We start from the raw sequence: 21,257 nt of genomic DNA on the forward strand, positions 1-21,257 counted from the left end.
TATTTGCAGCCCATAACCCCTTTTACCCCAAGACAGCAGATTTCTCACTGGGGATGTGAAAAATGAAGGTGGCTGGGATGGTTGATGGGTGAGCTGGGGCCTTGGCAGTGTGCATGGGGCTGGAGAGGTGTCCTGGCCACGTAAAGGACATTGCTGGCTCTGTCCCAGGGGCTCAAAAAAAATTGGTGGTGATTAAAAAAAATCCCACACTCCCCCTCCACACCCCCTACCCCCTGTAAATGCATTTTTCAGGACCTAAAAAGCGCCTCCGGCGATGCTGGGAGATGCACCGCCCTGGCAGGTATTCCTTCCCCAGCTCTCCCTTCCCTCCCTTCACCCTCCGCTGCTGGTTCCCCCAGGGCTGGGTGTCTCCTGGCTGTGAGGATGATGTCCCCAAGATGTCCCCGCAGTCACCTGACATTCAGGATGGGATTTGGGGAAGAGCAAGGTGTTTCATCCCCCCTCGGTGCTGTAAGAACCGGTCCTCAGGCTGCTGGTGTTGAGCATCTTGTGAGCGAAGGAGATGTTTTGAAGCACCCATCCCATCTCTAAGGTGCTGTGTTGTGCCCATCACCCTGGCTTCTGGGCCTGCTAGTACCAAGGGAACTGCTGACAGGACCCAAAGGCCAGGCAGGACATGGTCAGACCCAAAGTGAGCTCCATGTGCTTCCTATCCTTAAAAACATCCAAAATTGGTGATTCCACCATCAGGGATCTCTTTGGGGTGTCCTGGAGTTGCTGGATATCACCACCTGAGCCCACATTGAGCCACCTTTGGAGAGCTGCTTAATTTTTTTCCCCTCAAAGCTTTATTGTGGTTAAGTTTTGGCTGGCCACCTCGTCCCATGGGTGCTATCCAGGCACAGGGTGTTATGACAGAGCAGAGCTTCTCCATCCCTCCCCGGAGCGCGGTGGGCACCCACAGACCCAGCTGGATTTCTCCAAATCTAAATATTTTGCGCCCTCTCCTGGGTCCGGATGGCGTGGCCCTTCATCTCCCACCCTGTCACCTTCCTTTTGTCTGGGAAGGCTTGGGAAAACCAGGCTGGGATTATCCCACCGGCTGCCGCTCCTACAGCCCTCCAGCATTTTGTGCAGGACCCCAAAAATATATTGGAGGAGATTTTGGCATAGATAAGCTCTGGCCAAGGGAAAGTTCTGGGCTGGCTTTGCCTCCTCCATCTCATTCTGTGCCCCAACCCAAAGTCATTGTCACGATGCATGGTCCTTCCCACCAGGACATGGCCAGTGCTCCCGCAGAACCAGGCGGTTTCAGCTAACGCCGTCGCAGGATCCCTCTCCATTCCAGCCCACCACGATCCTGAGATCTTTGAGCATCATCCAAGGGCTGATGACCACCCTGGGCACCCTCCTCATCCTCACAACAGCGAAGAGCCACACGGCAACCACCAACCCTGGATGCTGGCAGGTACCTGAGGAAGATGCAGGGAGCAAGTCGGGATGAAGTCGTGCGCTTGGCTGGGTGCGAGCAGCCAAGACAGAGGGATGCTCATCCCTGGAGTTTTGAAGCAAATTGCTTAAATCAACTTAGACATGACCAGCGAGAAACACAGCAAAATAGTTACCCATATATATATATGTATGTATATTATATACACATACATACACTGTATAGATACATCTAGTGTATTCAGGGCGGAGAATATCTGCACTGTGTAGCCTGTTCTGGGCTACAGACCTTTACCTGCTTGGATGTATTAGATGTATGTCTATATAGTGGGTGTAGATACATGTACATATCCATCAGAAAAAGGAGGGGAGGTTTATTCTATACATCTTATATATTAAAGAAAACTCACAGAGCGATTAGTGGTATGTTCACCCCGCGCTGTGTAAGCAAATCCCTCCTTGCTGGGAGGGAGCAGCATCCCAATGGAGACCACAGGGAGCAAAGCTCAAGCCCCAGCCCAGTGTGGGGGCTGTGGAGAGGCCAAGCTGGTGGTGGGACGTGCGGTGACATGGCCGAGGACACCGAGTAGCTCAGTGGCATGGGTTTCCTGACTCTGGGCATTGTGTCCCGGTGGGCCAGCTCTCATTTTGGTGGATCCTGGTTAAGAAGTGACAGCAGGGTGCCAAGGATGCCAGGATGGGCCGGATTTAGGGTGTTGGGCTAAGCAAGGAGCTGGACCCCAATGATGCTGAAGGTCCCCAGGCAGGTGACAGCACTGTTGGCTTGTGTCTAAGCCAGCCCATGGTCATTGCTTGGGTGGGAAAATCAGCATGGGTGTCGCAGTTGTTCTTATGTTCCCCTTCCCAGTTCTCAGTCTGGACAGGGATTCTCTCCCACCATTTTGCAGCACCAGTGGTACCAGTGGGCCCATGTCTTTAACCCATGTGACCTCATTCTGGAAACTGGGGGATAGGGATGTCCTCGTATTGCTCAAAAAAAGGTCAGTGACACTTATTTTGAGCTGGAAGAACACACAGTCCTGTGTTTCCCAGACAGGTATGAGGTCAACTAAATCCTCCCCAGATTTTGCATGGCCCCATCAGGGAATCTTTAAATGAGAAGGGGAAAAAATTGCCCCCCAGTAGCTCACTCTGAGCCAGGGACTGTGTCCTTCATGGTCCCATTGTGTTCTCCATTGTCCCACTAGTGGTTTTTCTTTTTTTGTATCGGTGGCTTGGACACTGAGGAAACATGATGTTAAGCTGCTCAACCTGAGCAATCAAGCCAGAGAGAGGACACTGGATCTGTGCCATCATGGGGTTAATACTGCGCCACTGCAGGCTGGAGATGGGATGGAAGTGATGAAAGCTTGGGAGATGCCATCCCTCTGTCCTCCAGCATGTCCCCAGATGAAGCTATCTCTGCTCCATGGAGCTTAAATCCAAAATTGCTCCATGCCTGGAGGTGACACTGAGGTGGCCCTCGTCCTCACCTAGGAGCCGTAGGTAATGCAGTGGTCATGCCGCCACTTGGAGCTCATCTTGTCAAGGAGGTAGCGGGTACTCTCACGAAACTTGCGTTGGGTGAAGTAGAAGAGGATGGGGTCGAGGACACTGTTCATGCTGGCAAAGGGACGCGTGCACTTGTAGGCGATGGCAAATGCCTGTAGATCCAGGCAGGGCAGGCTGGGCGAGGAACGGACGATCAGGTAGATGGTCTTGGTGAGGTGGAAGGGGAAGAAACTGATGGAGAAGACGATGACCACAATGATGATCATGCGCACGGCTTTGTCCTTCCTCTTGTGCACCGCCAAGCCAATCAGCTCGTCCTTCTGGCACAGGATCCGGGCCATGCTGCAGTAGCAGGCGAGGATTGCCAAGAAGGGCAGCAGGAACCCTGTGACGGTGAGGGTGATGCCGTATGGGAAGTAGGCAGTGGAGCGATCCGGTGGGCTCAGGTCGTAGCAGACGGTCCGGTTCCTCTGGGTGCCGGTGGAAGCGAAGATGAAGGTGGGCAGGCACTGGGCAATGACAATGAACCACACCGCAGCGCACACCAACCACGTCAGCTTCTTCCCCTTCTTCTTGTGCCATGAGGCCAAGGGGTGGCAGATGCCCAGGTACCGCTGGACGCTGATACAGGTGAGGAAGAGGATGCTGCCATGTAGGTTGGTGTAGAACTGGAAGCGGATGAATTTGCAGGTGAAGTCCCCAAAAGGCCAATAATCCTTCTGGGTGTAGTTGTAGATGAGGAGCGGGAGGGAGCAGACGTAGAGCAGGTCAGCCATGGCCAAGTTCAGCATATAGATCATGGTGCGGCTGAGTGCCTTACGGGCCACCCAGATCTGCCCGATGACCACAGCGTTCAAGGGCAACCCCACCGTGAACACCACCGAGTAGACCAAGGGCAGCAGGACCTGCTTGAACTCTTCATGGAAGGTGCAGGAGTTCCTCCCAGCGCCCATGAGGGTTGTCAAGTTGGCCATGGTGGTGGTCCCCCGGTTGATTTCCTCTCTGCTGGTGTGGCCCCTCAGCAGCACCTGTGAATGACAAAGGGGACGGTTGGTGATTTGGCCATGTGGTGTCACACCCACCCTAACAGAGTGAACCTGGACTGGTGTGTGTGAGGGCAACCCCCAGGATCCATACAGGCTGGGGGATGAAGGGATGGAGGGCAGCACTGCGGAGAGGGACTTGGGGGGGTTGGTGGGGGGAAAACTGCCTGTGAGCCAGCACCATGTGCTCACAGCCCAGAACCCACCCGTGCCCTGGGCTGCAGCCAGAGCAGGGGGGGCAGCAGGGCCAGGGAGGGGATTCTCCCCCTCTGCTCCGCTCGGGGGAGACCCCCCTGCAGTGCTGGGGCCAGCTCGGGGACCCCCAACAGCAGAAGGACACGGAGCTGCTCGAGCGGGGCCAGAGGAGGCCACGAAGATGCTGGGGGGGCTGGAGCAGCTCCCCTGGGAGGCCGGGCTGAGAGAGTTGGGGGGGTTCAGCCTGGAGAAGAGAAGGCTCCGGGGAGACCTTCGAGCGGCCTCCCAGGGCTTAAAGGGGGGACAAGAAAGGTGGGGAGGGACTCTGGATCAGGGGGTGGGGGTAGGACGAGGGGTGACGGTTTTAAACTGACCGAGGGCAGATTTAGGTGAGATCTAAGGCAGAAATTGTTCCCTGTGCGGGGGGTGAGGTGCTGGCCCAGGGTGCCCAGAGCAGCTGTGGCTGCCCCCTCCCTGGAAGGGTTCAAGGCCAGGTTGGACGGGGCTGGGAGCCCCCTGGGCTGGGGGAAGGGGTCCCTACCCATGGCAGGGGGTGGCACTGGATGACCTTGAAAGGTTCTTTCCAACCCAAGCCATTCAGTGGTTCTGTGATTCCAAACCACGCTGATGGGTTTAGGGTTCCATCAGGAAGATGGAGAGAGTGGGACCGTGCAGGGTGGTGGCACACTGGACAGTGTGGGCCATGATCACCACCATCTCAGCTCTGCTTCCCCTAACACTTAGACCCTGTAGAAAGGTTTACACAAGGCAAAACCACCCTCATCCCAGTGTGGGAAAGGAAATTGTGGCACTTTGAGCTGTTAGCCGCCGGCACGGCTTCCTGCTTCTCTGCAGGGGGTGCCAGAACCCTACAGCCAGTCACCCGAGCGGGCTTCGTCCCCTGAGTTTCAGGAGATGCCACCTGCACGGAGCCCAGCACAACCCACAGATGTTCCGTGGTTACTTTCATTTGAGAATCGGGACTGGTGACAGTCTGGTCCTGGAGGTTTTCGGTTTTGTGGGCTAAGGGAGCCCACGCACGTGGCCTCTGGGTTGCACTGAGCCGGGGAAGAGGCCATCTCTTCTTTCTTAGAGGCTGAGACTAGCACAAAAGACATGGTCCCACAGAGCCCTGACCCCAGCCATGTCACTGGGCTGAATCCTTCACCGTGCCACCCATGGGTGCTCCGTGCTCCCAGGTTGCAGCAGCTCGGAGGCAGGGGCAGAGCCGCTTCTCCTTCCTCCTCTCGCTTCCTCTGTCGCCTGCAGACCTCTCTGCAACCCTGGTGGGGGGCCAGCACCGCTTCCCCCCAACCGCCCCGGCGACAGCCTCGGTGCCCGGCGGGGACAAAATTGCCTGGAAATGGGGTGGCCAGTGTCCCCATGCCAGTTGGGAAGGGAAACTGAGGCAGGGAGGGAGGTGCATGGGACAAAGGGGACCAGGGGGAGCACACAAGTCCAGGGGCCATCCTGTTAGCTCGTACCACCATGGTGACTCCTTTTTGGGTCTTTGGGGGTTTCACCAGCCCCAGAGCACAGCCCAGCCATGGGGACAGACTTGGGGAGAATGTTGGGGGCACACGCATGGCTCCCCTGTTTTTAGGGGTGCTCCAGGCTTGTAAATCAGTCTGCTCCTGCTCTCCATGCTGTCACATATCCCTTCTGGCACCCCACTGTGTCCCCCTGCACCCTGCTGAGCCCTCTGCATCTCATTAAGGCCCCCCATCCCTGCACGCCACTGAGCCCCCCCTGCACCCCCCTGAGTCCTTCTGACATCCCGCTGAGCCCCACTGTAACCCCAGTTCCACCTCCAAGCCAGTAAGTGCCCCAGGGCTGTGAGCTGCCATCTCCTCCCGGGACCCCTCCCAAACCACCCGTGGGTGTCCAGGGTGGGGTCTGGATGGGTGCTGCCTTCCCACATGTGCTCGCAGGAACACTGCTGTGACACGGGAGACAAGGTGGCCAGCAAGAGGGGTCCTGGGGGACCTGGGAGCATGTCCTACCTGCTGAGGTGCCAGGGGGGTGCCACAGGGTGCTGGGACCTGCCGTTCTGCCCAGCCCTGGGGCAAATCTGCTGCCCCGGGGTGCTGCACTCTCCTCCTTGAGCAACGCTTCCCATTTCCACTCAGTGGCGATGGGGAACAGAAACTGGGGTGACAGGGTGGACACCGCGTGCCACAGCACATGTATGGGATGGCACTGAGCTGCTTGCACCAGTGCCCCCCTCACCTCTCCCCGCCACGTACATACATCCCCATCCCCTACCTCCCTGCATGCACGCACACACATTCTGCATGCCTCTATGGACACGCTCTACACATGTGCACAGACACACACCCCACCCCGTGAGCCCATATCACACCCCAAAATGAGCCATACCCAGACATCAAGGGACATCCAGAGCTGGCAAATGCCACTGGGGCAGGGGATGCATCCCAGAGCTGGCTTGGGGATGCCGGGATGTGGCCGGCTGAGGCCATCAGTCATGTCACCAGATCCATGATTTTTTGTGCCTTTCCCCCCAGTTTTGTGTCTTTTCCACCATTTGGGGGGCTTTTTTCCCATTTTTGGCTCCTTTCAAGGATGGGCATCTGGGGCAGATGCTGGGGATAGGGAGGTCACCTGGCATGGTGACACCAAGAGGAAGAAGAGGCTCCAGTCGCCTCTTGCCACAGCCACAAAAGGGAAACTGAGGCACAGGGACTGGAATTGAAGTAAACCACCATGGCTTATGCCCTGTTTTAACAGTTTTTCTCCCCAAAACATCCCTTGGATGGGTGTCTGAGGAGGGTTGCTAAGGGACATGCCCAAGGCCACTTAGGCCATCAGTAGTGGAGGACATCCGCAACCAGGGCTGAGCCAAAAAATACAACAATCAGCCAAAAAATAAGGGACCAACCTCTCTCCCAAAAAAACCCAATAACAAATAAGCAAAAAACCCTCTTTGCAAGAGGGAAATGGGGCATCGAACCTCACTGCTGCCAGGCTGTGAGAGACAGAAAAGCTGGAGGAGAGGAGGAAAAATCCCTCCCAATCCCAGGTGATCCCATGGTGGTGGGCACCAGGAGAAATAAGATTTGCAGGGAGAAAAAAAAGGGGTGTCCATGGAATTGGGGTGCTCTGTAGGATGGGGTCACCCTTATCACAGGGCTTTAAGGTGCCTGAGAAGGAGGAATGGGGTTAAGAGCTTTCCAACCATCTCATGCAAGTTTTTCGCCGTGAAATTAGCTGTAATTAACACCTGATCTTAAAATGAAGAGGGTTTAGACAAACTTGTTACAGCAGGAAAATATTTTGGCTGCTGCCACCCTCAAATAGGATATGGGGGATGGCTTCATCCCTTGGAAACCTTCCTCCTTGGTTTGTCCTGCCTTGGGGGGACATCACGGAGGGGACATCTTGGTGGCCACTGGGCTGGGATGGTGGTGACAGAAGTGAAAGCTCCAGCTCAGCAGATTTCAAAGAGGATAAAAAGGGAGGGGAAATGCTCCTGCCCCACGAGTTGCTTGGCCAAAGCCACAACGTCCCTGTCCCCAAACAGCTCCTGGCTGGTCCCGAAATATCTTCAGGTGCCCATGGATGTGTCCCACCCACCCTGGGGCGGGTGGGGACCAAGGCTTGGGTGTTTTAAGGGAAATTTCAGTTTATCGAAGCCCAAAGGGGTAATGATGTGGCCAAATCGGGCCAGAGCGGTGGTTTTGGGTGCTTTTTGGGCGTGGGGATGGCCCCACCAGTGACGCTGGGTGGTTCTGCCACCGACGTACACTGTCCTCGGGTGACTCCCCTCACCTCCCCACGCTTTGGTTGCCCAGCTCTAAAGTAAATCAACATCTCAGGGATGCTCTGAGCAACCTAGGCAGCGTTTCCCTGCTGGAAATAGGAGATGCTGGAAATTTCCCTGCTGGAAACAGGAGATGCTGGGGTCAGAGAAGGTGCAATGAGTTGGCCTGGTCTCAGCTGGCAGGGCTGAGGCTCTGGCTGGGCTTCTGTAAACCTGTACATATACACACACAAACGTATAGGCACATATACAGCCACATGTTCACTCACATGTACATACCTATGCATAAACATATATATACAAGCATATATACCTCTGATATAAATATACTTCTATACATATTTATACCTCTCTATATAAATATACCTCTCTATATATCTATACCTCTATATGTAAATATTCCTCTATACATACGTATACACATGTACCTCTCTACTTCTATACATACACCTCTATACATATATATACAAACATATATAGGGTTCTACACACACATGTATACACATACACACACACATATACACACATACATTTCTCTCCGTACATACAGAAATATACATTCACATACACATATATACAAACTTCTCTACCTATATACACAAATATATGTCTCCGAGCACATGGACTCACACACATGTATATACATAACTCTATCCATATGTACACACAAATGTTTATGCTTCTATACACACATCTACGCACACATACTCATATATACAAATATATTTATACCTCTGTATGTCCATATTTACAAATACATATAGATATATATAAAAAGGCAGAGGCCAGGCTCCTGGCACCTGCAGTGGAGATGCCAGGGAAGACCAAGTCTCTCAAGTGGTTTTGAGGACACTCGGCGTGCGACACCACCTCTGGCACCAGGCTGGTCCCTATGGATGCCGCAGGAGATGCTGGTGCATCCCGGAGCACCCCAGGCCCTGGGAGCAGAGCGTCTGGGGCAAAGCCACCCCACTGAGCTCCACACCAGCCCTGTCCCGGGGATCACGGTGTGATTTGAAGCCCTGTTCTGTGCTAAAAGCTGCTAAACCTCCCTAAAAGCCAAGTCCAGCAGCTACCATGGGGGGTGGTGGATTTGGGATCGCTCCAGAGCCCAACTGGAGCACTGCTGCTCTCTGGAGCTGCCCCCATCTTCTCCAGTTCTGCCTCATCCTGCCCAGTTTGGTTTGATCCGCTCGGGTCCCATTCTGCCCAGTTTTGTCTGCCCCACTCGGGTCCCATCCTGGCCCAGGTTTGTCTGACACATGCAGTCTCGATCCTGTCTGCTCTGGCCCCATCCTGCCCAGTCCTGTCTGACCCTTCTGGGTCCTATCCTGTCCTGTTTGGTTTGACCCACTCGGGTCCCATTTTGCCCAGTTTGGTCTGACCCACTTAGGTCTCATTCTGCCTAGTCCTGTCTGACCCTTCTAGGTCCCATCCTGCCCCGATTCACTCTGACCCACTCAGGTCCTATCCTGCCAATTTTGGTCTGATCCACTGAGATCCCATCCTGTCCAGTTTGATCTGACCCACTCAGGTCCCATTCTGCCCCGGTACATTCTGACCCACTCGGGTCCCATTCTGCCCCGGTTCATTCTGACCCACTCGGGTCCCATTCTGCCCAGTTTGGTCTGAACGTTCTGGAGTCTGCCCACTTTGGTCTGACCCTTCTAGGTCCCATCCTGCCCCGATTCAGTCTGACCCACGCAGGTCCCATCCTGCCCGGATCACTCTGACCCACGCGGGTCCCATCCTGTCCCGGCTCATTCTGACCCATTCGGGTCCCATCCTGCCCGGAACACTCTGATCCACGCGAGTCCCATCCCGTCCAGTCCAGCCCCATCCTGCTCGGTTCCCCCTGACCCTCTCGGGTCCAATCCTGCCCCTGTTCCGTTGGTCCCGTCCCTCTCGTACGTGGCACTTACCGGCAGCGGGATGCGCCGGGGCAGCAGCTCCGATCAGCTCCCGGGGTTCCCCCCCCACAGCCCCCTCCCGGCCGCCGGCCCCGCTCCGCCCCGCTCCGCCCCGGCACCTGCGGGGGGGGGGGGGGGGGGGGGGGGGGGGCCGGAGGAGGCTGGGGAAGGGTCACAGCGGGGGAACATCTGGGCTGGGGTGAGGGGGCTGCCAGGCAAACATCTGGCTTGGCATCCTGAGCAAACAGCTGTACTGAAGGTGTTGGGGGGGGGGGGGGGGGGCGGGGGGAGGAGTGGGCGCGGAGGGGGGGGTTTCCAACATCCCCCAAAAGTGGGATTTATAGGGTGACGTCCTGGGTGGTGGGGACGGGGTCTCCCCCCGGCACCGGGTGACAACCGAAGGGGTCGGTGGCTTCGGTACTTATTAACCAGGCGGTCAAGCCTCGGCGCTTCCTGAGCAGAGCTATTAAAGAGCAAGAAGGAAAGGAACCCCGGGGGGACTCGCTGGGTCCGGAAGGGCATAAACAGCCCAGGGATGCCGGGATTACACGGGATGACAGGTTTGGCCCTTCCTTTCCCTCCAAAATGATCCCCCTCCTTCCATTCCAGGGGCTTGGGATGAGTCTTGGTAGAAGTGGAGGGCAAAGACACGCTGGGAAGATGGAGCTGAAAGAATGGAAGAATGGAAAAATGAAGATTGTCGAGCAACGGACCCTCAGGGTCAGCACCCAACTATGAGGTGAGGAGCTTTGGGCAGGGGCTCGGCGGCACCATGAGGGACAGGGAGGTGGAATGAGGTGCTGCAGCCCAGGCGGATCCGCCTGTGTTACAGCGGACGACGCGGGTTGACATCGATCCTGGCGCGAGCCCGTGGCCAAGCCTGGGTAGCAGGGCCACGGGGGAGATGGGCTCTGGCACGAGCAGCCGTAAATATTTGCAACCACAGCCAGGCTGGAGCCATCACCCTTATCCTGGGGCTGCCGGGGCTTGTGGGGTTGGGTTGGTGATGGCTCCGTGCCCTTGTGAAATTCCCCGCTCCCTCAGCTGCCACAGGGAGATGGAAACTGGGGAGCAGGGTAGAAAGTGTATTTCCTCAGAGTAGAGTAGAAAACACGCCTTGTGCAAACAAGCCCAGCAGCTTGCAAAGGGGAGCCCAGGGATTTCCGCAAGCATCTGAGGAATGCCAGCTGAGAACGGACACAACTCACTCCGCCAATGAGCCACCAGCGAGAGCGCTTATCCCACCTCCAGTGCTGCCTCTGTCTTCAGGGAAAGCTTCAAACTGGTGAAAAAGAGATGGTGTTCTTCTCCCTCCTGGCACGGCGGGTGTCCTTGCAGGTCCCCAAGGTGAACACCTCGTAGCCACCCGTCCTGCTGTGGGGACACTGTAAATAGTGGAGGGAGCGTTAAAAAAAGAAAATAAAATAGCGGCTCCTGGCTGCCTGCCAGCCCCAACCGCCTCCACTGAGCCAGGTAGCTGGACCTGTAGCCTCAAGCCCAGCCCTACAGCACCTGGAATAAACAGGAACCCCCCCCAAACTGATATTTTGGGGGTTGAGCAGGGATGGAAGAGGCAAATTTGGAGGCAGCGGCGAAGCTATAAAAGAAATGTCAAGCAAGGCATTGTTTTTACTCCTCTTTTTATCCATGCAAAAGGCAGACGAAGCTCGTTGGGAAAAATAACGGGGGAAAAGGAGCAGCCTGGGTTCCTCTTGGAGTCTCACCGATTGAATTAATCCTTGGCAAAAAGGCCTGGCACGGTGGCTGGATTTGGCCTCATGAGACTCTTTGACCGCCTGGTTTCTATTCCTCCGGCTGGATGTTGCCAGTAATCGCATTAGCAGCTGATTGCAGGCGACTTTTGCCGCTGCTGCCCAGGGTAATTGCACTTTCCCTCCGGGCTCCAGGTTTCCAGCCACCAGCGAGTCATGGGATGGTGTGGATGGAGAGAGGAGCATCTGTGGCCGAGGCCAAGGAGGCAGCCAGGAGCTGCGACCATGCTCCACCAACCGACGTGAAACTCTTGTTGGGGGCAAAAAGCAGCATTTTTCAAAGGCTGAGGTTTTGCAAAAGCCTCAGGGCAGGGGTGCCCCACCACCAGATGCTGGATGTCCCCATGGGGCGGGTTCCACAGGGCTTTCAGGTTCTCCCTCAACACAGATGGACCAGGGATGCAGGCTAGGTCCCTTCTGCCTCTGGCTCCACCGCAGCTCCCCAGACCGGAGACGTCTTGCATGAAAAATTTAATTACATCTAAAAGCTATTTATAACGGAAATGGAGTTAATTTCTCGTGTCCTTCTGACAACACCAGCCTGCCAGGGTGGTGGACCTGGTTGAGCTTGATCATGAGGAGGTGACACTTGATGGCAACTTTCTCTTTTTTAACCAGCTCAAAGGTGATGGTCACCCCAGGCCATCTGCTGCCCCAGCACCTGCCTTTGAGTCCCCAGATTTTTGGCAGAGAGGATGATTGGTGGAGAATGTTTTATTCCCTGTGGTCTGCTCTGACGGTGCCTTCCATCCTTTTGCTGCAATTAACGTTCACCACAGTCAAAGCAGTGCAGCTACATGGGGTGAAAGGCCCAACAGAATAAGACAAGTCTTCTCGCTGTTGGACTTCTGCATTGGAGAAACTGGTCAGCCTCCATTGCCATAATGGGTCCCAGGCTCACGTTTCTGGCCATCCAGCCCCAATTTCCTTCTGGGGGTGACAAAGTCCCAGCGGCAGCCTACGAGCACAACACATTCATTCTGCCAGGGCTCCATTGGAGCACCGGGAAATTTTGGCTTTGATGGGAATTCAAGCAAAAAAGCCTTGGCTTTGCTCCAAGTGGGAGCTGACCTGCTGTTCATATGCCTCAGAGTTTCTCGAGAAATATGTTTCAGCTCATTTTCCTCTCCAACCTGCTTTCCTAGAGCCCTGCGGACATCAGCAGGGGAGGAAGGGGTAGATGATTAATGCGTTGATTTTCCCAGGCTTCCTTTCCCCTCGCCGGCACGCCCTGATGTGCCTCAGGGACTCAAGGTTGCTTCTGCTTATTGTTTTTCTCAGGAATCCTCAAAAATCCATGCGGAGCATGAAGATCTAGGCATGGGTGGTGTCTTAGGCTCCTGTTTCATCCACAACTTCAGCAGAAGGAAAGTGGTGGGTGTCTGGGAGGTGGCCTGGGCACAGGAGACCTTATCTGTCTGATGGTGAAGCACCTTGGAAAGGGAGATTTTTGTGATTCACATCTGTGGGTCTTTGCAGGCAGGAAATCCCAGGGCTTAGGGCATGAGGGAGTCTCGTGATGGAGCTTTCTGAGGTGGGCCTTCACATTTTGGAACCACCTTTGAGAGGTGTTCTCCACCTCCACTGCTAGGATGCTCTGCAAAGAGGGAGCTCATTGGCTCTCACTGCCTCATCTTCACAAATATTGGCACTTTCTCCCTTCGAGAACAGAGCTGGGTACTGGGATGGGGACATCTCTGAGATTTGCATGGTTGAGTGGCAATCAAATGCCTCAAGGTTAGTCACAATCCCTCCTTTAGCTCCTTCCCTTCCTTCCCATGCCAGCAGATCACCCAGCCCTTTGGGTGTTCACCCCTCTGTGGCTCTTCCCATCCTGGGAGAGCCCTGAGTTCCTGAAGTTCAGCACAGTGATGGCCTTCTCAATCTTCTCACCAACACATCTCTTCATAAACACCCATCATTCCCATCCCCCATATTGGGAGACCGTGGCATGGAGCAGAGGTTCAACCCAGCATGGAGCTCCACCATCACTGTGCTGGGAGAACTGGGCTCTGCCAGCAGCCCCAGGGATGGGTCCAGGTAACAAGTGATAATAAAAGGGTGTCCAAAAGCAGGCTCAGATCCCCCTGGGGACCTGCAGGATCTGGCCATTCTGCCAGCTGCCCAGGGGGTGATGGAGGAGAGTCCCTTTGGCTCACCACCTCCAGGCTCCTCTGCTTTCCGGACCGCGTACACAGGAAAGAATAAGGAGGTCAAAACACAGTAGACCTGCAGGTACCTTTGGTATTTCCCATCCGGGAAAGATTTAAAATAACTTCCCTTGACTCATTGCTGTTTCCTCGATAGCTTGTTTGTTTTGGCTGTTGGACCAGAGACAGTTCTCCAGCTGGAGAGTTTTCTTTGGGAAACGATTGCCCCCCAATTACAACCAGGGAGGAAGGGTGGAGATGTTGATGGAGATGCCTCCTTCTAGGGTACCAGCATCCCACACCTGGGGACATCTGTAGGGTGAAAATAGCTATTTTAAGGTTGAAAAGCAGCATCTCAGATACGAGTCAACCATGATCATGATCTGTCACTGTAAACTGGGATCAAACACAAGTGTCCCAGTTTGCCACCATGTGCTGCTGAAGGAGCAGAGGTTGTCACCGGCCTGGTGACTACCCAACACTTGGGTCTTGTGGATGGGTTGAGGCAGCACGAGGGTGAGACAGGCAAATTTCCCACCCAGCTGGGTGTGAGTCACCAGGAGCCCAGAAATTTTGTGTGCTGAAAATTTAATACTTTGCATTAAAAACTACTTGGTGCAACTTCTTGGTGCTTCTCCAGGAACCCCGTGATCGGTTCTGCTGGTCCTGCAGCAAGCAATAAGGGATTTTGCATGTGAGTTCACTTGGGACTTCCAAGCCATGGTTCAAACCTCTCAGCTGGATGGATGTGCAACTTTTAGTCTGTGCAATTAGTCTGTGCCTTTCTGTAATGCGAATTTAAAGTCTTTCACGGCTCTTTTAGCTTGTTATCATCATTAAATGCAATGCTGTTGACTCAGGTTGTCCATCCCTTTGCCAAGGGCTGTGAGGATGCTGTAGGGACCTTGAGGACTCTTGAGCAACCAAAATAACACCCAGGCATGAGGTCCCCATAGGGAGCAAAACCTTCCAGGAATTAAAACCCAGAGCATGGACTGTTTGCTTCCCAGAAACAAGCAGGGACCTGCTCAACACTTGGGTTGCTTCTCCTTTGCCTGCAAGTGGGTCCATCACACCCAGCCACTGCTGCAAGTATTTAAGCCACAGTGTCCTGTTCCTTCCATTGTAAAGGTGACCAAACCAGACATTTATTTTGGGAAAAAAAATCTGTTTCATGTCCGGCATCGTCAATGAAGCTTTCTGTGTGGAGCAACTCACATGTCATTGCTTCTCCCTTTCAGTTCTGCTTCTTAGAAAATCACAGTGTACCCCTGAAGAAAGTGAAAGCAGAAGCCACGTTCCCAGACTTTGTTTTTAGAAAAGAGCAGAATTACAGAAGCAAGGCAAAATTTAGACACAAGTTTTCTCTTCCGCCACTTACAGGTTGGCAAAAAAATCCTGCCAGTGCTTGAAGTTTCTACTCAGCTAAACCAAACATGATGGTCACATTTTATAGGAAGATTTTTGGAAATATCACTGATATTAATACTCCTTGATTTATGGATAACAGGTTATTCTGCACTGCTTGCTGGGAGATGACTGAACCACGACTTGCTGGAGGCTTTACTGGGAGCATCCCCACAGAGGGGCATCCATTCACAAATGGGGATGATTCCCATCTTTTTCTCCTCACCTAATCCATCAGGAAACCCCTCACATCCCCCTTTCTGCAAGCGGAGAAGGGCTCGAAGCTCCAGCAAACCCATCCAGGGCTTGCTATAGAGTTTGCTTTGGTTTATGGGACACATAACCCCTATAGGAGCAATAATTAGGGGGTTGCTGCTGTCTGGGTGCCCGGGATAAGGAGGGGAACAGGAATAGCTTCCCAGGATGGACTCAATTTTTGCAGGGACATGGTCCTCATGCAACGGTGCTGGGAGCAGCATTACCCTTGGCAGCATCTTCTAAACAAACCTCAGAGCAGAGCCGGTGCCCAGACGTTTTGTACAAACACCGGGGTGAAACTATAACAAGAAAAATACAATCCTGGGGGGTCCTGACCATCAACTGTCTTGGTTTGGGCAAAACCGAGCAGGGTTGCTGCACCTTCTCTTTCAATGTGGTGGTTTGCATGTGTTTGGGGTTTTGGGTGCTGCAGGGAGCAAGGGTGATATTCGGGTGCCCATCTGGCACAGGAGCGTGGCCAGGAGATGCTGATGTGGAGGCTGGGTGCATCCTTGGGGGGTGGTAAGACCGTCCTGAGCAAGGAGATATGCACCCATCACTGCTGGGAGCTGGAGGGTGGACCAGGGTGCTCCTGGGGCAGTGCTGTGATCACCACTATCTGTGCCTCAGTTTCCCCAGTTGCATAAAAGAGCGAATGCCCAGCTTCCAGCTAACACCTAGAAAACACTCCAGGACCCTCAGATGGAGGATTGTACCCCACGTCTGCTATGAAACCTGTGGGATCAGCAGGCAGGGCCCTCCTGCCCTCAACCTGCCCGTCCTTCTTCACCCAGGACGCCTGAGACCAGCCCCAACCAAAAATGTTCAAGCAGGTCCATCCCGTTGGCAATGTGTTGCAAAACCAAGGCGGCAGCGAAGTTCTGTGGGGAGGGAGGAGGGAAATTGGAAGACAAACAAGATGAGCTTGTTCCCCTTGCGCTTGCGTGTGCCGGCAGGCAGCGCGGGCAGCAGTGGGTGCCTTCACTCACACCACTCCAGCATGCTGTGAGTTACCCTTTCTGCAGGGCATCAGTCTCTTTAATTTGTATAATTTATTATCCTTCTTCCTGCAATAAGGTTTGGCTTTATTTTACTAATTTTATTTTATTTTACTTTATTTTATTTTATTTTATTTTACTTTATTTTATTTTATTTTATTTCTCTTCTCTTCTCTTCTCTTCTCTTCTCTTCTCTTCTCTTCTCTTCTCTTCTCTTCTCTTCTCTTCTCTTCTCTTCTCTTCTCTTCTCTTCTCTTCTCTTCTCTTCTCTTCTCTTCTCTTCTCTTCTCTTCTCTTCTCTTCTCTTCTCTTCTCTTCTCTTCTCTTCTCTTCTCTTCTCTTCTCTTCTCTTCTCTTCTCTTCTCTTCTCTTCTCTTCCTATTCTATTCTATTCTATTCTATTCTATTCTATTCTATTCTATTCTATTCTATTCTATTCTATTCTATTCTATTCTATTCTATTCTATTCTATTCTATTCTATTCCATTCCATTCCATTCCATTCCATTCCATTCCATTCCATTTTTTTTTTTCCCATGTGGACACTGCCAGACAGCTTAGATGCAGCTCCAGGCTTAGGGAAAGACAGACATACATCATTTCAGACCCCTTCATTCAGACTGGGAGGTTGGGTTCCTCTCTTTCCACACACATCAAACTGAGAGCCCTGATCTCAGCAGGGTGGCAGCTGCTCTAATATAAACTTTAGGGATAAAGGCCCAGGCGAGTCTTTAGCATAAACAGAAAACACCTTGTGAAATAGGTTTAATTTAATATAGCCAGTAACTCTAGGCATTCTCACTTCCTTCCTATTATATATCTGACATGATTTTCTATTCTTGGTTACTCAGAAAAATGTATTCAAAGGAAAACTTAACAATAACAAACATGAGATTAAAATAAAACCAGAAAAAAATTACAGGAATGATAGTCGAGAAGCTGGTTGGTGTTCCAGGAAGGTTCGAGGAGAACTTCCTACGTGGGGACGTGGCTGTGGCGTACTCCCAGTCACCACTGGAGGGGGAGATGAAGGCCCTACGTTGCCTTCAAGACCAACTGCAATTGCTGCAGCTGGTGGGCTTGGACCTGTTTGGTCCAAACTGGCTCATCTCGGCAAGGTGGTTGGAGAAAGAGCCATGGGATCTTCTCTAAAATGTGTTGTGGTGGACTCCATCCCTGAGACACGTGTCTCTGATCACAAAGTATTAGCGGTCAAGAGGACCTTGTCCTTCAGAAGCCAAGGGGACAGGCTGCGACCAGGTAGCTGCAATTAAGCATGTCATTAAATCTCTTTTTTCTCTTGGCACCTTGACATCTGTTTTTTAACCCAGACAGAAGAGGAAACGCTGGTTTTCTCCACCAGGATAAGAGCAGGTGCAAATAACTCTTGGCTAACCAAGACCTTGGGGCATGACACACCTTGCAGAGTTATCTCACCTTGGCACGTCTGAACGTGCCTCTGCTCAGTCCCAGTATAAGGGCTGAGCTGCATCCCATGAAGTTGATCTCCTCCTGGGTGAGTGTCCAAATACCCTGATCTCCAGTATTTTAGAGGTACCAGACAGCCTAGGAGTTGACACAACAATGATCCATTTTAGCCATTCCCAGGTTGGTGGTTCACAATCTCCAGAAATGGCACTTACCTCCGCAGTGTTCGTGTGCGCTCAAGGTTTTTATGTCTGCAAACAATCAGGACAGCTCAAGGGCTTGGCTCCCGCCCTGCTGGCTCCTGGATGTGTGCCTCCGTTGGCTCTTCTCCCTCTTCCTTGCTCTTAATTTCAGTAGACCAGCCCTGCTCCTCCCTCCTCTGCACGCCTATCGCTTGCCATGTATTGACCCAGGAGAGCTCCCAGGTATCAGAGACACCACCAACTCGTTCTTCAGGGTGCTGGGATCTGTGTGCAGACAGGCTGATTGCTTTTGGAATCTTCCAAGCAGTTTTCTCCAGTGGGTTGTGTTCCTCCCTTACGTCCCCAGAAAGTCTTTGCAGGTATCACGCAGGGCCTCAAGAGGACAACGATGTCCACATAGGTCCTAGGACTGTCACATCAGCCTAGGATTGTTGAGTGAGAAAGACATGTTCACACCAGCAGGCAACGTGAAATGGCTCATTTGTGTGGCAGTAATGCCAAACTGGCTGGTTTCTCCTTCTTTTCCTCCTCCTCCTCCTCCTCAGGCAGTTAATATTGATTGGGCTTATGAATTAACTTCCCTCTTAGAGACTCAATAGAGCCGGAGTTGGTACATTAAACAAACAGCAAGCAGTTTATGACTCATGTGATGGCCCTGTGCCAAGGCAAGCACAAAAGCAGAGGCCTCAGCTGAGCTTTGGGAATTGTTCAGTGTTAAAATCCACATGGTCCTGGAGAAGACACCAGATGGGTCTTCTCTCTAAATTCAGCTGTAGCAGGTGAAAAACTCCCCTCCCCAGCTCCGGTGCCCAGAACCTCTTCTCCTCAAGAAGACTGGAGTCAGCATGACATCCCTGCTATGGAGAGATGACACCAAGAAAAACCTTGTCCCTGAGAGGCACATGGGTACCACAGGGACACAGATCCCACCCCAGAATTCGGAAGGTCCCTCTTCTATGCGTCACATATCTTGCCTGCTCTGGCGTGGCATGATGCAGTCCTGTCCTGTGGACTCCCAAAGGTCTCTATTTTCAAGTAAAATGAGTAAGAGTTGATTGTTCTTTTGGGGAGGAATTGTTCAAGAAGTTTTAAATAGTAAAACTGTCCTTTTCCATAGTTCCTTCCCTCTTTATTCCCGCTCTTGGCTGCTGGGCAGTCTGTAAACATTTATTACCATCTGACTTGACATCTCTTGCAGAGTATTTCCTTTTGGCTAGCTTCTTACATGTTTGTTTCCATCCAAATTCCCATACAAGGACAATGGGGAACCAAATCGCTTTCATCCCTTGTAGCCTGTCCAGAGCCCTCCCAAGTGTCACGGCCGGTGATCAGACAGGGTGAGACTGCCCCAAGGTCCTGGCCGAATTGGATCCTTTGCTCTGATGATGCCAACCATGTGCTAAGGAGGGGAAGCGTCTCTTGTGCCTGTTTGCAAGACAAAGATCTGAAGACAATGGAAAATCCCTAGCAGAAATGAGACCTCCATCACGTTGGGCCATGGTGTCTCTGCATGGAGCCACTCTTATCTCAGCTGGAGCTGGTGTTGTGAGAGGAAAGAAACTGAGCTAAAGCCTCTGTGAAACTTTCCATGGCCCATATCAGGAGGTAAATTCTCTTCTTGATCCCCAGCCTCACAGCTATTATGATCTTAAGCAGATGACCAAGGCTCAGTGGCCATGTCTTCAAGAGACCCGCACCTTATCTATGTCCATCTTGCACCATTCATCCTGTCTGCTCCCTCCTTCTCGTGATCAGTCCTGGCCACTTAGAAGAAGGAAGATGAGTGCTGGGGGCTTGACGACACTTATTCACTTTAAATGCCCTGACCAGCCTCCCCTGGGGCCTCCCTCTATCCTGCCCATGGGCCCAAGACCCCCATTTCAGCTCAGCCCCAGGGCCATCAGTCCCTGTCCCAGCAATGCTGTAGGTGTCTCCAGCCCCACCATGGTCCAGCTGTGCTTGACCATGGGGTCCCATGGGTTGATGCTCTGGCTTGGCCTCAGACCTGCCTCATCGCCACGAACTTGCCTGGTGCTTGGGAGCTTCCTCTGGATGCCCCTTCTCCAGGTCAGCCCTACTCACCTCTCTTGGAGATGGTGGGACGAGTCCTGGCTGGTAAGTCCTCTGCTCTGCCAGCACAAGGGTGTCCTGTGGTTGGTTCCCCATCTTTTAGGAAGCCCTGACAAAGGGAAAGGTGATATGAAACTGGAAACAGTGGCTGATATGCCTGATGGACGTGTTGCCATCCAGACAGATCTGGCCAAGCTGGAGAAAGAGGCAGAGAGGAACCTCATGGAGTTTGATCAATGGAGATGGAAAGTCCTGTCCCTCGAGAAGACTAACCCCAGACACCAGCACAGGCTGGGAAGAAGTTCTGCAGAGCAGGACTTGGGGATCCAGGTGGGTTTCTGGGGCCTCCCAGAAGGAGAAGGGCATGAACATACCGAATTGAGTCCAGTGAAGGGCCGTGAAGATGAAGAAGGGACTGGAGCATCTTTAAATGAGGAGAGGCTGGGACAGGTGGGACTGTTCAGCCTGGAGATAAAAAGACTTTGGGGGATCTTATCAAATACCTGCTGGGGTAAGAATAAAGAAAATGGAGCCAGGGTCTTCTGAATGGTTCCCAGTGACAGGACAGGAGGCAATGGGCACAAACTGAAACACAAGAAATCCTGTTTAAACGTAAGTAAATTATTTTGCTACTGTGAGGGTGGTGAAGCACTGGCACAGGCTGCCAGCTGAGGTTGTGTGGTCTCCACGCTTGCTCAAAACCCATCTTAATGTGGCTCTGGGCCACCTGCTCCCAGTCACCCAGCTTGAGCACGTGGTTGGACTAGATGGTCTCCAGAGGTCCCTGCCAGCCTCAGCCATTCTGTGGAAGGGAAGGGAGGAGAGGAAACCCTTAGGGAATAAACCCTGTCCACTTGTGTGGGAAGGCGGGAGTCTCTCCTGTGTCCAGGAGGTGACCAAGAAAGTCCTTGAAGCCACAGTTTTGTGTAACAAGGACGTGCCTGTGCTGGGCTCTGTCTACTCCTTTGCAAGGTGGAGGAGCTGTTAATGTTACCCCTTTCCATGCCCTTATGCGAGGCTTTCTCCTGCCCACCATAGTGCACATCGGGAGCTCAGGCAGGGCTGCTGCGCTCCACGCAGAGGCCTTGCGAGGACATGGTAAGCTCGTCATCCTCCTCCTC

General features: G+C 53.0%; 1 protein-coding gene across 3 annotated transcripts; it reads right to left on the reverse strand.

Annotated features, from left to right (window-relative positions):
• Window positions 1–803: 803 nt before the first annotated feature.
• P2RY6 (pyrimidinergic receptor P2Y6) lies at window positions 804–11,151 on the reverse strand. Of its 3 annotated transcripts, XM_032991176.2 has the most exons (3): window positions 6,164–6,278; window positions 2,904–3,950; window positions 804–1,433 (listed from the first exon to the last, which is right to left on the reverse strand). In XM_032991176.2, the coding sequence occupies exon 2, from the start codon at window positions 3,894–3,896 to the stop codon at window positions 2,904–2,906; it is 993 nt and encodes a 330-aa protein (XP_032847067.1). In that variant the 5' UTR covers window positions 3,897–3,950; window positions 6,164–6,278; the 3' UTR covers window positions 804–1,433. The 3 variants fall into 3 exon arrangements, with proteins under 3 accessions (XP_032847067.1, XP_032847068.1, XP_032847066.1); XM_032991177.2 differs by lacking the exon at window positions 6,164–6,278 and adding an exon at window positions 11,097–11,151 and having other exon boundaries at window positions 804–3,950; XM_032991175.2 differs by lacking the exon at window positions 6,164–6,278 and adding an exon at window positions 9,864–9,912 and having other exon boundaries at window positions 804–3,950.
• Between the last annotated feature and the right edge of the window lie 10,106 nt (window positions 11,152–21,257).

This window comes from Tyto alba, unplaced genomic scaffold, assembly GCF_018691265.1.
Source record: "Tyto alba isolate M040663 unplaced genomic scaffold, T.alba_DEE_v4.0 Super-Scaffold_2, whole genome shotgun sequence".
In the NCBI taxonomy this organism is placed as follows: domain Eukaryota; kingdom Metazoa; phylum Chordata; class Aves; order Strigiformes; family Tytonidae; genus Tyto; species Tyto alba.

What these genes read in the sequence shown, in the direction of transcription:
- P2RY6 (XM_032991177.2), bottom strand. Translation starts at nt 3,896, where the DNA reads ATGGCCAACTTGACAACCCTCATGGGCGCTGGGAGGAACTCCTGCACC.